This window comes from Humulus lupulus, chromosome 4 (assembly GCF_963169125.1).
Source record: "Humulus lupulus chromosome 4, drHumLupu1.1, whole genome shotgun sequence".
Taxonomy (NCBI): Eukaryota; Viridiplantae; Streptophyta; class Magnoliopsida; order Rosales; family Cannabaceae; genus Humulus; species Humulus lupulus.
The window spans coordinates 92,623,857-92,641,248 of NC_084796.1; the positions used below are offsets into that span (position 1 = coordinate 92,623,857).

The following is a 17,392-nucleotide window of genomic DNA, read 5'->3' on the forward strand; positions in this document are numbered from 1 at the left end:
GCGCTTGCTCGTTGCCACCCGGAGCTTCTCGTTGGGAATTTCCCGAGGCCCGTACATATCTTCTCAAGTGTCCTTGTCTGATAAGGAACTCGATCTCATCCTTCAACTGGTTGCAGTCATTGGTGTCATGTCCGTAGTCGTTGTGATAACGATAGAACTTGGTAGTGTCTCTCCTCGAAATATCTTTTCGAATGGGGGTAGGCTTCTTGTAAGGCACACTGGAACTCGTGGCCTGATATACCTCTCCCCGAGACTCAATAAGGGCAGTATAGTTAGTGAACCGAGGTTCATAACGATTACCCTTGGTCCTTTTGTTGTTAGAGGTGGGAGGCTCGTTGTGTGGCCCTTTTCCACCATTCTTGCCATTGCCGTTGCCGCTCCCGTTGCCTTTGCCGTAGCCGCTGGGCTTGGACCCATTGGCGGCTTTGGCGGGCTCGGCTTTCTCCTTATCTTTGCCTGGGGGCTTTCCTTCATTGGCGATGGCGTCTTCGAGCTTGATGTAGCGATCAGCTCGATCTAAGAATTCTTGGGTAGTTCTAACCCCATGCTTTCTGAGGCTCTCCCAGAGAGGGGTACGGTGCTTAACTCCTACCATTATGGCCATCATTTTTCCTTCATCACCCACCATTTTTGCTCTGGCGACTGCTCGCATAAAACGCTGAACGTAGTCCTTCAGATATTCTCCATTTTGCTGGCGTATCTCGACCAGCTGATTTGCCTCAGTAGGGTGCACGCGACCCACATAGAACTGCCCGTAAAAATCTTTCACGAACATTTCCCAGGAAATTATACTTGCAGGAGGGAATTTAAAAAACCACTCCTGTGCAGCGTCAGAAAGTGTTGCAGGGAAGATCCTGCACCGAGCGTCTTCGGACACTTTCTGAATGTCCATTTGTATCTCAAACTTGTTGACATGAGATACCGGGTCACCATACCCATCAAATTTTGGAAGCGTAGGCATCTTAAACTTGCTAGGAGTTTCCGCCATGGCTATCCTCTGGATGAAAGGAGTACCTTTTCTCATATCATGGTCGATATAAGATGTTCTTCCCCCGACCAGCTGCTGCACTGCCTGGTTGAGGGCATCTATCTAGGCCTGCACGGCGCTAGGAATCGTCGGGGCCTCTGTTGTTGGGGGGACGTACTCGCCGTGCCGCTCGCGGCAATCGTTGAGTACATCTCTCAAGTCCTCTTCCCGTCTCCGCTGCTCGCTAGCTCCGAGCTGGTTGAAGACATTATTTTGTCTAGGCTGCCCTCCAGCGTCCCGTCTATCGGGCTAGTCATCCTGAGGTAGCTGGCTCCTGCCTCCACCTTTTTCTTCATTTCTCCGACTGGCATTCCCTCTGCCTGAGTCGGCCTCATTATAACCATGGTCATCTCTGAATCTTGATTGGCTATGGTAGGATTGACTATTCCCTCGATTTCCCTCTCGGGCTGGAACCTCCCGAGTGTTAGAGGGTGGTCTGCGTTGGTCGTTAGGTCCCCGTGCATTATCATGCCGTGGGGGGCCTCGGACCATAGAGCCTAACTCTGAGTTCCTCCTGTTACTAGGAGGATGTTTTCCTCTGTTCGGAAGGTTTGGCTCATCACCCCCATGGCGTCTAAGACTACGAGGCTACTGCCCGGTCCTATTCTGCCTCTGTTGCGGGGGATTGCCGCGACCGACCTGTGAGATAGGTTGTGCTTCAGTATCCCTTGGTGGGAGATCTTCCTGAGGCACAGTCGGCTGCTCGGGCCTTTGTGGGCTCGAGGGTTGGATAGGCAGGCTAGGATTGGGACCCCTCTGGGGTGGCCCATCAGCGGGTTGATCAGGCTGCGAGGCAGGTGCAGCCTGATTCCTAGCCAAATGTAGGGCTGCTTCGAGGGTTGACATGGCCTCCCTCTGACAGCGCTCCATCTCCGCCTGCCTCTCATTCAGCTCCAGGTGTTGCCGCTCAATTTCCTGCTGCTGCCGCGCCATGATTTCGGCGGCACCTTCCTGGCTGGCCCTCAGATTGGCCAGCTCTTCATGTAGTGCCCCTAGGGTACTCTTCAGCGTCGCTTCGTCCATTTCTTCCTCGTCGAAGTCCAAATGTGGCTCATCCTCAGCCACGTTTGCAGGAGGAGGAGGAGGGTTAGATGGTGCAGCGCCGGCCGCCTGTCCAGTTTTCCTGGTAGTTTTCGCCATTGGTTTTCTCAACGATGCTATATCAAGCTCTCAATGAAAGCACCAGAATGTTGACCCAGAATTTGGCCAACTGACACGGAGTCAAAATACGCTTGACGTGGATGAAGACGTTGAAAAGAATGTGATGACGAAAATAATAAAGACACAAGATTTTATAGTGGTTCGGCCCCAGGATCTGGTAATAACCTACGTCCACTTTAATTGTTATTGAAATAAGATTCAAAGGGGTGATCAAAGAACTGGGGTTCAATGAGTTTCACTAACCTTTTAAGAAGAAAATACAATTATTCTCGTGTAATCTCTCTCTAATCTCTAATGATCTCTTTTGCTCAAAAAGAAAAGGATCCGCCTCCCTGAGCCTTCTTCTTCTATTTATAAGCTCAGGGAAGATTTACATTGATTTGTTACAGATATTCTTTCCTAAATAATCGGATATTCAGGAAATCATGGGAGATAATTTCGGATTCCATCATAACTGCCTAAGATTTCCTCCGCGTATAATGTGCGTACGACCAGGCTGGTCGTATGAAGAAACCGATCGCATGATACTGGACGTCTTCCTGGTCGATAGTCGAACACAGATTCTGCCAGGTGTCAGCCACGTGTAATTAATGCCTGCCATGTCATTCACTTCTGATTTTAGGGATAACAGTTAATATCAAAATATTTTCATAAATTTTATAAATTTGTCTCCTTAAAGCGAAATTTTGGTCAAAATTCATTTGAATAATCAAAAAGTATTTTGGTAATCATTTAATAGGTATTCTATTAACACCCTCAAATTTGATTAAAACACCCCATTTTTATTAAAAATTAATATAAATATATATATATTTCAACTTATGCTCACATTTTTTCTTTTTTTTCTTTTTCTTTTTTATGTTGTGAAAAATACATATAAATAGTATATATTTTAAATATTTAGATAGAAAAAGTTAAAACAAAAAATATAAAAAATTTGTTAAAGTAAATTTTTTTTTCTAAAATAATTATGAAAACTAGATAAAATAAAATTATTAAAATTAACCAAACAAAAAGAAATTAAAGAATGTCAAACAAAAAACATTGAGAAAAAGTGTTAAAGGTATTTTTTTTAATTAATGGGGGCATTTATATATTCTTGGGGTGTAAATATAATGCCCATAATTTAAATAATTAGAGGATGATTTATATATAATTACAAAATATATATTCTTTTTTTTTTTTGCAAAAACGTTGATGACTTCATTAAACTAAGACGACCACGTCTGCTCATTTCAGAAAACTCCACTAGGGATACAATTTAAGTCGAGTTCCCTACATTTTCCCTCGACCATAGCCCATTTGGCAAGATTATGGGCATAATAGTTCAATTCTCTTGAAATAAAGTTTAAATGACAACAAGAAAAAAAGGCTGCCAACTTTCTTGCATCAGACACCAATTGAGAGAGCTCCCCTAGTTCCATTGATTCCTTAAAGACATCAACAACCAATTTAGAGTGTCCCTCAATTATTACATAATTGTGCTTTTTCTCCGCTGCCATTTGTAAAGCAAAGATCCCTGCCAGAGCTTCACCAACTAATATGGTGCATGGGGTCGACCGCTTTGTTGCCACCCAAAGAGTGTTGCCTAAGATTGAGTGGGCTACAACACTAAGGACTATGACTTCTTCAGAGAATGCCACATTAAAATTGACCTATATACATCCAAAAGGAGGAGGCTTACAATTCGTTGGGCTTATCTGTGGACTAGATATGTGCATCAAAACCTCCTTAAACTCTAGGAAGGAGTGTTGTATCTCTCTCAGGGTGTTATGGATGTTTAGCGGTGTGTTTCTATGTATTATGTCATTACTAGTTTTCTCCACGAAACTCATCAAGCAATTGCTTGATTTGCATGAGTTGCAAGGTTTGTTAAATCCAAAATCTCATTCTGCTTGGTTGAAGCTTCAAGCGATAAGGGAACACTTGGAATAGAGATTTTATACAACAATATTCTTATTGTGTATAAGCCTTAGAAGTTCCTCAAGTTTGAAGATTCAAGTTGCTCAAAACAAAATGTTGTATCTATCTAGCCCTAACTTTGTTTTGTGTTATTCCATTATGTTTATTGTAACGCCCCACGTCACTATGGCTGCTTCCTGGAATGACGACTGGCCCTACAAACCAATACAAGTCTTTCTAGCGTGCTTTGTCCTCACTCGCACGCTTCCTGGGAAAACTTCCCAGGAGGTCCCCCATCTTGAGATTACGCCAGGTCAAGCATGCTTAACTTTGGAGTTCTCAAGTGATGGGCTACTGAAAAGAAGAAGCATCTTGTTGGCATAGGTAGTACCCATCAATCCATTTAAGCCTTCTTCAACTGTGTAGTCCCATACCTACATAGTCTTAGAATCATCATACTTGACCTTCCCCAGGCGGTGTGGGATTGCATAGATCTTACCCGGTCTTTCCCCATGCGGATCACGAGATTCTGACTATCACAATCACCCCCCTTAGGGGTTCGACGTCCCCGTCAGCCACACTTCCGGCTAGGTCAAGGCTCTGATACCATTTGTAATGCCCCACATCACTATGGCTGCTTCCTGGAATGATGACTAGCCCTACAAACAAACACGAGTCTTTCCAACGTGCTTTGTCCTCACTCGCACGCTTCCTAGGAAAACTTCTCAGGAGGTCACCTATCTTGAGATTACTCCAGGTCAAGCACGCTTAACTTTGGAGTAATCTCAAGATGGGTGATCTCCTAGGAAGTTTTCCCAGGAAGCGTGCGAGTGAGGACAAAGCACGCTGGAAAGACTCGTGTTGGTTTGTAGGGCCAGTCGTCATTCCAAGAAGCAGCCATAGTGACGTGGGGCGTTACATTTATGTTGTTAAGTATTGATGATTAAATGTTTCTAAGTTGATATTATTATCATTTAATCATTTGGTTTCTTATATTCAATATTGACATTCATATCATGAACATGTTTCTTTGATTATCAAGATTTGCATTCATGCTTTGAAAAATGTTCTTGTTTAGCATTTAGTGTTTCAAATATCTAATTGGTATACTATTTGGATCCAATTTTATGATTTTGAAAATTTAAAATTTGTAGGACCCATCAAAATAATTGATTGGTTGGTTGTTTCTGATACTATTCCTGATCTTAATCTGAAATTTAAGTTGTAAAATAGAAAACAGAAAAATCACGTTTTCTGCATTTTGTAAAATTACTTTCCAAAACCCATAAAACCAAATCATTTTCTTCTTTTTCTCTCTACCTCTTCCTCTCCTCCTTTCGACAAAAGCAGACCCCCTTTCTTCTGTCAACGATCGAAGAAGAAGAAGAAGAAGAAGAAAACTTTGAGATATGTCAGGTATGGAGAGGCTCTAGGGAATGTTTCGCTGGTGTCGGAGAAGCTTTCAGCAACCCTCCGCCAGATTCTCCCAATCTTGATACCTCTGAGCATATCTACATCTCACCCTTGCCCTTCTCAAGATGCTCAAACATGGTACAATATTTCTTTCTCCCCTTCTCTCATTTTCTCTACTGAATTGCCTGTATTCACCTACTTTATTTTGGTGCAAATATCACTCACATTAACAGAAAATTCTCTCTTGCTATTGGATGAACATATGTGTTGCTTTCTATGGTTTTCTAATTTTTTAGTAGTAATTTAATACTTAGAATGATGTATATTATGCATTAGTCATATATCTCAAAATTTATATGACACATTTTATTCTCCCCTGTTCTCTTCCATCTCTTTAGCCCATTATAAGAGGAGAGACCCTTGCACTATCAATGGATTTTGGTTTCTTGGTATATTAAGATGATATTCCAATAACATGGAATTAATAATGGTTTATTGTGAGTAATTAAGGAATTGATATGTTTTTTATGGTTCTTAATATGGGAAAGTATGCTTAGGTTCAATCTTTGGCACTATGATATTTTTGTAGTTGACATATATGATGTTTGATAAAATGCCTGTGTGAAAAATTTGTATATATCTTTTAGATATAATCACTCTCTCATTTATACATATGTGTGTCGTGTGTTATATAGAGATTGATATATTTGAGACCAATCACCTTTTAACATGTTGATTAAGCTAAATCCATCACTACTTGAACATATTAATGATAATGTGGACTTTTGCCTTAAGTGAACTAAAGATGTATTTGTAGTTGTTCTGCCAGGTAGATTTATTACTTAATAATAAAATTAACTCACTTAAGTGCTTGAGCCCTTTGCACTAACAATTTTTATTTTTATTTTGAAGGATTTGTTGTTTCATTCAAAATATTGACTCAGTGTATTTTTCCTTTGATCCTTCTTCTCTTGATGATGGCTTTAGGAGGGTTAAAGCCTTCTGTACAAGGAATGCCAAGAAGCTAGAAAAGTGTGTTGAGGCCTTAATTAGATCGCATTCCATAGAGGATTTATATATGTAGTAGTACTATTCAATTTTATTTTATTTTCTAAATAAATGTGACATATACATGTGCTTTATGATTTTCTGTAGTTAGATTAAAGGCAAATTGATTTTGTGTTTAATCTTGTAGATGTCTCAACTCTCAAGTATTTTATAATAAAACTCTCACAGCCAGTAAAATATCTAAGAAAATAAAAATAATAAAACTCATTGTATAATTGTGTTTATGCAACTATAGACAAGAGCCATTTTAATGATCATTGATTTAAGATGAGCTATATGATGCACTTGGATGCACTTGTAGAAATATTACATCAACTTCAAGTTATGAAACAAGAAAATGCAATAAAAATAATTTGATCAATATACTAATTTAAAATTTTATTTAACTAAATTTATTATGAAAGTTTAATATCATACCATATTTGTTAAAAATATAATATTAAAATAGTTTTTAGATTCAGCTGAACTAATTATATATTTTAATCCTGTTATATTTTCAGATTTTATACCAATAGCATATTTAGTTTTTTAAAATTAAAAAAAAAAACAATTTACAGATAGTGAATCAATCACATTTTTAAAAATATGTTTTCAGTTACTAAATTTAGATTTTTATTTCAGAACGACAATTTTTCAATCACTAATAAATCAGATCCTACTTTTCCCATTATTAATTTTTTGTATGTAAAGTGTAAAGTCATATATATTCCCATGACCATATTTCGCCTTGGAACCTTTCCCCGCAGAGAAGACAACCATAGTCACCTGGAAACATCACAAAGCAATAACACATGCTCCACTGTTTCTGGAACGTTATTACAGAGAGGACATAAAACATTATCAATAATAAAAAGTTGAGCTAGTTTAGAACGCACCGGAAGCGCATTACTCAGAATACTCCACCACATGAATTTATGCCTCTCATGTACCTTCGCATTCCACAATTTGTTCCAGTTTGTATTTGGAAGGATCTCAGTCACTGGAGCCCGTTCTTAAGCTTGTAGCAGATACAGCGACGTAGTGGAGAACCTCCCACTGCTATTCAAAATCCATGTCCATCTATCATCCTGATCAGATATACCTCTTTTAATTTTGCAAATATTCCTGATCTCCTCTTGGCTTTATACTTCTCTGAGTTTCGGAATATTCCACTGACGACTGTATGTTATAAAGTTTGCCACATACATAAATCCTCTCCCTTGGTTCACCTCTCAGCATTGGCCAAAAATTCTTCGAATAAGGAACCCAAGGATCCCTCTAGATATTGATCGAATTTCCTTTACCCGATATCTTACCCAGCACCTTTACTCAACAGTGGGATTGTTCTAACTATTGATTTCCAAAACCAAGAATCATAGACTTTAGAGGTTGCTGAGAGAAATGGATTATCTCTTAAGTACTTCCCTTTAATAACAGGACAGCAAAGGGAGGGAGCTATTATGGGTGATTAGCTGCCATCCCCATTTAGCAAGCAGTGCCTTATTCATCTCTGTTGTCTTTCTGAAGCCCAATCCGCCTAAACATTTAGGCAGGCAGATATTTCTCCAATGGATAAGGTTCACACCTTTGCTATTCTCAGTTCCCCACCAGAATTTTCTGATTTTTACGTCTATTTTCTTCGCAAGTATGCCGGACAATCCAGTAGTACTTTGCATGAAATAAACGGGGAGCGCCAGAGCCACTGATCTTACAAACGTTGCTCTCCCTGCTTTAGATAGAAGTTTCAACTTCCACCCCGCCAACTTTGAGTCTAGGTTCTCCATAATAAAGTTGAAGTCATAGGTTTTGTTACAAAATACATAGTGAAGAATAATGAATATGGAAGGATGTGTTGATAAAATCTCAGCTCAATAATAATGAAACTGAGTCATTCAATTTATAGAGTATGGTGATTACAATGAAAAAGTCGTTAAGCCATTACAGGGTCATAAGAAAAAGGGAATAAAATCCCAACAATATTCATAATCATTACATCGTAATTGATGGGGGACCACAAAGATATTTAGCACAGAAAACTATGCTAACAGAATTTGGAATATTCTTGAAACCTCATCAATCAGTAACACAAATATCAATTCCCGAATTCTTATTTCTCAACAGCCCCTCTCAAACTCAGGGGTGATCTTCTCACTCCAAGTTTGCTAATAAGGAATTGAAATCTGGAATGAGTTAGCCCTTTGGTAAGACAATCAGCCAGCTGATCGTGTGATGGTATATACCTCACTTCAAGTTGTTTTTGCAGCACCTTGTGCCCTCACATAGTGTATGTCAATTTCTATGTGTTTTGTACGGGCATGAAACACGGGGTTTGAAGCTAGTGCACTAGCACTAAGGTTATCGCACCATGTAACAGAGGGCAAGATTAGGGGAAATTCCAATTCGTTCAGTAATGACTCTATCCAGGAAATTTCTGCTGCTACGTGAGCCAAGGCTCGATATTCTGACTCGGTGCTCGATCTTGATACCACTTGTTGCTTCTTTGAAGACCATGACACTAGAGTTTCCCCCAAGTAATCACAATACCCTGCCACAGAATGTCTATCATCAGGACATGTTGCCCAATCAGTGTCTGAAAATCCCGTGATGTTGAGTTTGTCATTGCTGCTAATGTGAAGTCCCATATCAACAATTCCCTTGAGATATCTAAGGACTCTTTTAGCTCCACTCCAGTGAACTGAGGTTGGAGCTTGCAAAAATTGACTTAATTTATTCACTGCATAAGCTATATCCGGCCTTGTGTGACAAAGGTATTGTAGAGCTCCTATGATGTTGTGATAAGCCGAAGGATTATGCATAGGTGCACCTTCATTTAGAGACATTGGCTTGCCTGCTGTGATAGGTGTTGGACATGTTTTGCATTAGTCATATCATCTTTCTTTAGCAGCTCTTCAATATACCTGCTTTGAGTTAAATACAGCCCTGTATCATCTCTGTACACTTCTATCCCAAGAAAGTAGTGAAGTGGTCTTAGATCCTTCAATGAGAACTTCTTGTTCAGATCTATAATAAAGCTTTCAACTCTTTTGACATTGTTCCCTGTGACAATAATGTCATCAACATAAATCAAAATAAGAATAATGTCAGTGGATGTTTTTAGATAGAACAAGGAAGTGTCTGCCTTTGAATGCTTGAAATTCCATGTCAGAAGTGTGTCTTTTAGTTGATCAAACCAGGCTCTAGGAGCTTGCTTCAATCCGTATTTACACACAAAACTTTCTTTCCCTTTTTCTTCATATCCCTGCAGTTGTGTCATGTAGGCATCCTCTTCTAACACTCCATTCAGAAAGGCATTATTTATATCCAGCTGCTTTATGATCCAATTTCTTGATGCAGCTATGGTGAGAATGATTCTCACAGTGGATGGTTTGATCACTGGACTGAAGGTTTCACCAAAGTCAATCCCTGGTCTTTGATGAAAACCCTTGGCAACAAGTCTGGCTTTGAATCTTTGGAAAGATCCATCAGCATTTAGTTTAATTCTGTAGACCCATTTATTTCCTACCAGATTGAAACTGTTAGATGGTGGTACAAGTATCCATGTCTTGTTTCATTTAAGAGCATAATATTCTTCGTCCATTGCTTCTTTCCAACCAGCATGTGCCAAGGCTTCCTAGATAGTTTTTGGTACCTGTGGAAGCTCAGTTTGACAGATGAATGTTCGAGGTTTGAATATACCAGCTTTTGCTCTAGTAACCATAGGATGAGTGGACTGCAATGTGGCTGTTTGATGTGTCAGGTGTGGTTTAGGTTCAACAGTATCATGACACTCATTACCAGCATCTGTGTCAGACTCATCAACATCAAAAATCAAAGGTGAGGTAGCAGGTGCGGGTGAAGTGAAATAGGTACTATCACCCCCTGCTGAAACTGAACTAGTACCAGGAGAAAAAGGAGAAGCTGGAGATACCTGTTGTGGTGATGAGGCAGGAGAGGCATCAGATGCTCCAAGGGAAGTTGTGTAAGAAGAACCTACAGGTTGGGAAAAAGTGGGAGCAGGAAGAGAGGACCAAGTGGAACTGTGAATAATGACAGGTTCATGTGTGAAAATTGTTAAGAAATACATGTTGAAAAGGGAAATCAAGTTCATTAAAAAAACCATTGTGAGATATATATACTCGACCAGTGGGACTCAAACATTTATAACCCTTGTAAGACTCACTGAACCCGAGATTGACACATTTGATCGAGTGAAATTGGAATTTGTGGCTTTGGTATGGTCTAAGGCAGGGAAAACAGGTTGCTCCAAAGGTTTTTAAAAAGTTATAGTCAGGTTTACAGGAATGGATCATCTCATAGGGTGATTTGTGAACCAAACTGGTGTTGGTAATCGGTTAATTAAAAAGACAGCAGTAGTGAAGGCATCACACCAGTATTTCAGTGGCATGTGAGCTTGAGCAAGCAAAGTGAGTCCCATTTCGACAATATGTCGATGTTTGTGTTCAGCTCTGCCATTTTGAGCTGAGGTATGGGGACAAGGATGATGAAATTCAATACCATGTGTTGTAACAAGATCAGTAAAAGCTCTAAACTCCCCTCCCCAATCTGTTCTTAGACATTTAATCCTCCTTTCAAACTTTGTTTCAGACATGGCTTTGAATTGAAGAAAAGCATCAAGTGCCTCGTTTTTAAATTTCAGTGGGTAAAGCCATGTGAACCTGCTGAAATCATCAACAAAATGAATGTAATATCGATAATTTGTGTTAGATGCAATTGGTGCTGGTCCCCACAAATCAGTGTGAACCAGATCCAATATATTTTTTGCACGATTATGAGAGTTTTTGAAAGGAAGAGCATGAGATTTTCCATATTGGCAAGCATCACAAAACGATTTCATTTCATTTTGAGAGACTCTTACATTAGTTGACTCAAGGACATGTCTTAAAAATTTAGATGAGGGGTGGCCTAATCTCCTATGCCACACATCTATTTTGGAATTTAAAGACTTTTCAGTTCTAGGCTGAGTTACATTGGCACTAGAAGTTGCTGCAACACCAGAGAAGGGAGTGTGTTTATTTTCGGTTAAGTGACTTGGGTGAGAGGTTCCTGGTTTTGATGGAGATGAGATCTAGTACAGTCCTTCCTTAAGCACCCCTTGGAGCAGAGCCTTCCTTGTTGCCTTGTCCTTAATCACACACCAATCGGCATAAAACTCAATGAGCAAATCATTATCAGCAGCAAATTTGGAAATGCTTATGAGATTTTTGGCTATTTTAGGCACATGTAATATTTCTTTTAAACACAGAAATTTCCCACAATTAGTTTTTAAATAGCCTGTACCAATGTGAGAGATAGCAAGTTTATTACCATTACCCACAGTAACTGTCTCTTTACCACCATACTCCTATTTTGATTCATGACTGAGGCATCAACAGTGATGTGGTTACTTGCCCCACTGTCAGCAAACCAGAGATCACTGTCAACCACTTCAGGTCCAGCTATGAAGGCATTGGGGTTGGTTTTGAACTGTTGTTGCTGATTTCCACCAGAATCTCCTCCCATGTGACTTTCATCATACCTGTTGTAACATACAGCAGCTGAGTGGCCATACTTGCCACAGATTTGGCAAGTAGGTCTCGATCCACCATCAGTACGACCTTTTCCACGAGATCTACCTCCATTGGTGCCTCCTCTGTTGCCAGTAAAATGATTTCCACCTCCAGTGTTGGTGTAAGTGCTTCGTCCATGCCCAGGATTCGTGTTTTTAGTAGCCATGTTGGCTTGAGGAGTTGTTGCAGAAGGTGTGTTCAGCATCCTGTTGGTGCTGGTCAAGGTCTGCAATCTTTCAATCTTGCTATCAAAACTCAGCAAAATGTCTTGCAGCTCCTGCCAGGTGGTTTTAGATTGGGCTTCAATCTGTACAACGATTGAAATATATTCAGCATCAAGACCCGATAAGACATTTTCCACCAGGTGAGCTTCAGGAAAAGGGTCTCCAGCCAAATCCAAGGTATCAGCCCAGTTCTTTTTCTGTCTCAAATATTATGTCATAGACAAGTTGCCCTTCCTTGTGGTTTGAATGTAGGTGCGCAGATCATCCATTCTAACTCAGGAATAAGCTCCATAGAGATTCTCTAGAGCTTGCCACAACCCTGTTGTTGTTGTTGAACCCATCACCCCTGTTGCAATTGCTTCTGTCATGGAGCTGTACAACCAGCCCATTAGAAGCTAATCATTGATCAGCCAGTGTTCAAATTTAGGATTAACCTGAGCAGCTCCATCGTGACCTGCAGGCAAAAATTCAAGGGGACAGACTTTAGCACCAGTAAGATAACCTTTTAGTCTATGACCTCTTACAATGGTTGATACCATGGTTTTCCACAGGGTGTAGTTGTTGCGGTCCAACTTGAGAGAAAATGGCTGGTTGAGGGTGCTAAAGTGTTGGGGATCAGCATTTGGGAGCTGAGATGCAGAGGCTTCATTTCGTGTGATTGAGGGGATTTGAGTAGCAGGGTTTTCTACAGTTGAGCTTGCTTCTTGAGCAAAGGCTCCATCCTTTGGATTCTGCAGGGAGGCCATTAGCGTTTGCCTTTCTTGCTCTGATACCAAGTGAAGAATAATGAATATGGAATGATGTGTTGATAAAATCTCAGCTCAATAATAATGAGACTGAGTCATTCAATTTATAGAGTATGGTGATTACAATGAAAGAGTCGTTAGGCCATTACAGCTGGCAGTAAGCCATTACAGGGTCATAAGAAAAAGGGAATAAAATCCCAACAATATTCATAATCATTACATCGTAACTAATGGGGACCACAAAGATATTTAGCACAAAAAACTATGCTAACAGAATTTGGAATATTCTTGACACCTCATCAATCAATAACACAAATATCAATTCCCGAAATTCTTATTTCTCAACATACATACATAGCTTATCTATGTTAGTATATTAGTAACATTATACTAATATAATTTGCTTAATTATTTATTTAGTCAAACTTATTTTATTTTTGTGAATGTGTACAAAATACATATTCACACTAAATAAATAATTAAGCAAACTATATAATTTTATTATTATGGTTCACGAGTCCTCAATTTTGATTTATTCATTTTTGGTGCCATTATCATGTGTGTTATTAACGTGAGCTGTCAGTTTGAAATAAGACACATCCATGTGTTAGAGAGATAAAGAGATTTTGGTGAGTTGTTATGTGGGTGTAACAATAATCGAAACTTCCTCCTCCTCTTCTTCTTCTTCTTCATAAACCTCTCTGGTTTGAGGAGAGTGAAGGAGTGAGAAAAACACTAGCCAAAAATGGACAAAGCTCTGACAAAAGTTGGCAGCTTTTGGATTTCCAAGAAGGCCAAGGAAGAGATCTCCAATATTACTGAGGACCTCTCTGTATGTAAACGAACACTCACTCACTCTATGTTTATTTTTATTTTTTAAGAATTGGGTTGCTTCTGTTCTTGGTTTTGTATAATAATAATACCGGTTCATACAACTTGTCTATTCCATGGGTTTTCCAAGATCTGAAATATTTTCCATGTGACAGAAAATGGGTTGGAATTTATAACATATGTATTGAAAAACAGAATTGAAGTTGCACTTTTCACCATTTGGATTTAATTTTTTTATTGCCCATTTGAAAAAGTTCCCACAATTTATTTCCGTGGATGAATAATGTTTCTGTGTAATTAGTTTCTAATTCAATGGTTTCCCATTGGTTTTTGAAAAGCGTAATACAAGGAGGCATATCAAATTGTTCCTTACTGAAACTTTCAACTAATGAGGTTTTCATGATTTCAGTCATTCTCCAGTACTGTTGAGGAAAAGGCAAGATGGGTATTCAACAAACTAAAAGGTATAATGGAATTGAGTTTATTTATTCTGTGTCCTTTTAAGCTTATGAACTTGAGTGGTTATTACAAGGCAATCACAATGGAGAAATTTTTCTTATGAATTTCTTCATTTTATTCTCTATATGCAGAATTGAACTAGGAATCTGGGTCAATTAGCTTTAACATTTTCGATAATTAGCAATTGTCTAAAGCCTATGACTTTCTCATTTTTTGAAACTCATGTTCTTAATCTTCACTTACTATTAAAATAAAAGCTGATTTTGCCAACTTCTTTGGGTCTACCCTTAGTGAAAAAGAAAGAAAACATTTAAAAATTAGAAGTAAAAAAAAAGGAAGGCATTAATTGTTTTTGGAGAGTGTCATTAGGCAAAGAGGTTAGCTATTGATTACAAGTTGCTTTGGATGTTCTTAAATAGTGACCATTAGATCTTTTATTACTTTAGTGAGGTGCTGAGATTGACCTGTGACCAATCCTTTGGTGCTTTGATTGTAGTCACCAATTTCACTCCTCAGCATTACAATAACTATAGAATTAGATCTCTATATTTACCTTTTCATCGAAATATCCATACTATGTCACGATACCAAAAAAAAAAGTCTGTATGTTATTTTCCATGTTAAGTAAAACTCTAAATTATAGAATTAACTATCTTGTTGTTGTTGGCCTTTGAATTATTTGAATTGTTAAAAACACAAGTAACTTTTTACTATAATTAGATATAATATTGTTCTCTAATTTTAGCTTATCTTCATCTAAAATTCCAATGGAATATGTTATAAAATACCTAAGATGAAACTTTTAAGCAACATTAAGGACCATTGTTCTCAATTCTAAGTTAAAGTCTAAAACGAAACTTGTTCAATAGTTCCAACAAATTAAGATGCTATGTTGCAGGCAAACCACAAAAAGCCTTGGCTGACCTTCTCCGAGAGTACAACCTTCCTCCCGGCCTCTTTCCTCGGAACATAACATGTTATGAGCTCGACGAAGTGAAGGGGAAGCTTATCGTGTACTTGCCATCGCCCTCTGAGGTGTACTTCAAGGACTCATCTATGATAAGGTATGCAACAAGGGTAAAGGCGACACTTTCAAGGGGAAAACTTGGTGGGATAGAAGGAATGAAGACAAAGGTATTGGTTTGGGTTAAGGTGACTAGTGTTGGTGTTGAGAGCTACAAATCTGATAAAGTTTGGTTCACTGCTGGTGTGAAGAAGTCAAGGCCTAAAGATGTCTATGAGTTGCCTCGAGAGGCCATTAAAGTTGAAGAGTTTTGAGCTGAGTTGAGATCATCTCTTTTACTTCTTACTTCAAATTCTATTGTGTAAACCCTATGTGTATGAACATTACTTATTATTGGTTATTCATTGGTCACTAAAAGAAAAATAAGTATGACAAATATATGATTTTCTTTTGGTTGCTACAATTAATACTTGTATGTATTCCATATGGATCATATTTGTTATAAAATAAACTGTCCACACCAAATCAAATTGTACTTTTCTGATTGCATGTTGGATTACACTTGAGTTGAGGTGTAGATTGAGTATAGAATTTATTGTTTTTTTATTTATTGTTTCTTTGGGCAATGACTTCGATACTTTAGTGTAAGTGCTACTTAGTTTAGTTCACACTTTGCTCAAAACTTACCAAAAAAATTCAGTTTTTTTTAAGGAGAAACATATTCTTTTATGCAATTGCTTTGCTTGTAATATTTATTAGGAATATTTGCCTTAAATTCTCTAATATTTTTAATTTTGCATTTTATATTTAATCTATTTTTTTTGTTTTACTACAAAAGTATCTGTTGACTGTCTTTTTCGCTGTCAACATTTATGAAAGAGGTTAAAGAAATAGCTATATGAACACAGATTTTTACGTAGTTGAGGTTATAGAAGAACCCTAGTCCACGTGTCTTTTTTTATTAGAGAGATTGCATGCTTGAGGTTGCAAGCTTCTACAGTATCTTCTCAGGCAGCGTTTAGATTGCTCTGAGTACAAGTATATCTTCATCCAAAAAATGAACCCTTTACAATGAGACCTTCAACCCTATTTATAGAGGTTGGGATCACTAATATTAATAATCAGTCATTACTCTTACATTTGGGGGATTAATGCACTTCAAGGCACTTGGCTGCTTTGAATAGAAACTACAGCCCAGGCGAGATTTGCGGGGCCAACTATAGAAAGGTAACCACTTTACGCAAAACATGCCCCTGGGAACGTTAGGGCATGTTGTATGTATTCACGTGTCAGGCGGCGTAGTGGGTGTGCGAATTGTCGAGTCGTACACTCAACAACACTGTTGACGGATCGCCCACAAAAGTTGTCAGACCATTCTCTGAATCTGAAAACCCGCTCCTACTGACACGTCACTCCTTGTCCTAGGTTCGAGAACTAAGACCTCGGACCTGGGAGGCGAGTGAGAGACAAGACCCCACACCTTAACTGTCCGAGCTGGAGAACTTCCATCTTCGAGACCGAGCATCGGGGGGGTAACTCACCAAGGCTTCTACAACCCCCTTCAAGGATAAGGCCTCATCTAGGAAGACCCTTGTACCGACTATAGGCCTCGGGCAGTAACATGCCCCTAGGATGACTACGAACGTCCTAGCCAGGAATTAGGGGATGCCACATGTCGGTGGTGAAAAATATGGATAGAATTTACCCCCCAAGTTTCTACTTGTCCTTGGATAGTAGAGACTTCAATCTAAGGAAGATTTCGAAGAGTCCTCAGACGGTAAACATTTGGACTTCTGTTGATGTCACCCTGAAAAGCAGAACTACGTGTCAACACCCCATTGTTGGGCCCATCAGCTCATGCATTTAATTAGGGGTCACCTCGATATCCCAAACGTCTACTATGTGCCCGAGGTGTCTTATCCCAAAGAAAAAAATGATTGCGTTCCACGCCTTTTGGACCCTGACCATCAGATTACTTTCGTGAATCTACTCATCTGACGGTTGTGGGGACGTTGCTCCTCTGATATGTTTTACTGGGTATAAAAACCCAA

The 17,392-nt window shown here is 39.0% G+C and overlaps 1 protein-coding gene across 1 annotated transcript; it reads left to right on the forward strand.

The window, feature by feature from the left end:
• The first annotated feature begins 13,681 nt into the window (after window positions 1–13,681).
• LOC133830630 (uncharacterized protein At5g01610-like) lies at window positions 13,682–15,888 on the forward strand. Its single transcript, XM_062260648.1, has 3 exons — window positions 13,682–13,919; window positions 14,328–14,382; window positions 15,276–15,888. The coding sequence occupies exons 1-3, from the start codon at window positions 13,833–13,835 to the stop codon at window positions 15,653–15,655; spliced, it is 522 nt and encodes a 173-aa protein (XP_062116632.1). The 5' UTR covers window positions 13,682–13,832; the 3' UTR covers window positions 15,656–15,888.
• Window positions 15,889–17,392: the final 1,504 nt, after the last annotated feature.

Excerpts from the sequence above, each read along its gene's own strand:
- LOC133830630 (XM_062260648.1), top strand. The coding sequence starts at position 13,833 with ATGGACAAAGCTCTGACAAAAGTTGGCAGCTTTTGGATTTCCAAGAAG. Across the intron at positions 13,920-14,327 it reads ATATTACTGAGGACCTCTCT|TCATTCTCCAGTACTGTTGA; the intron begins GTATGTAAACGA and ends TCATGATTTCAG. Across the intron at positions 14,383-15,275 it reads GGTATTCAACAAACTAAAAG|GCAAACCACAAAAAGCCTTG; the intron begins GTATAATGGAAT and ends GCTATGTTGCAG.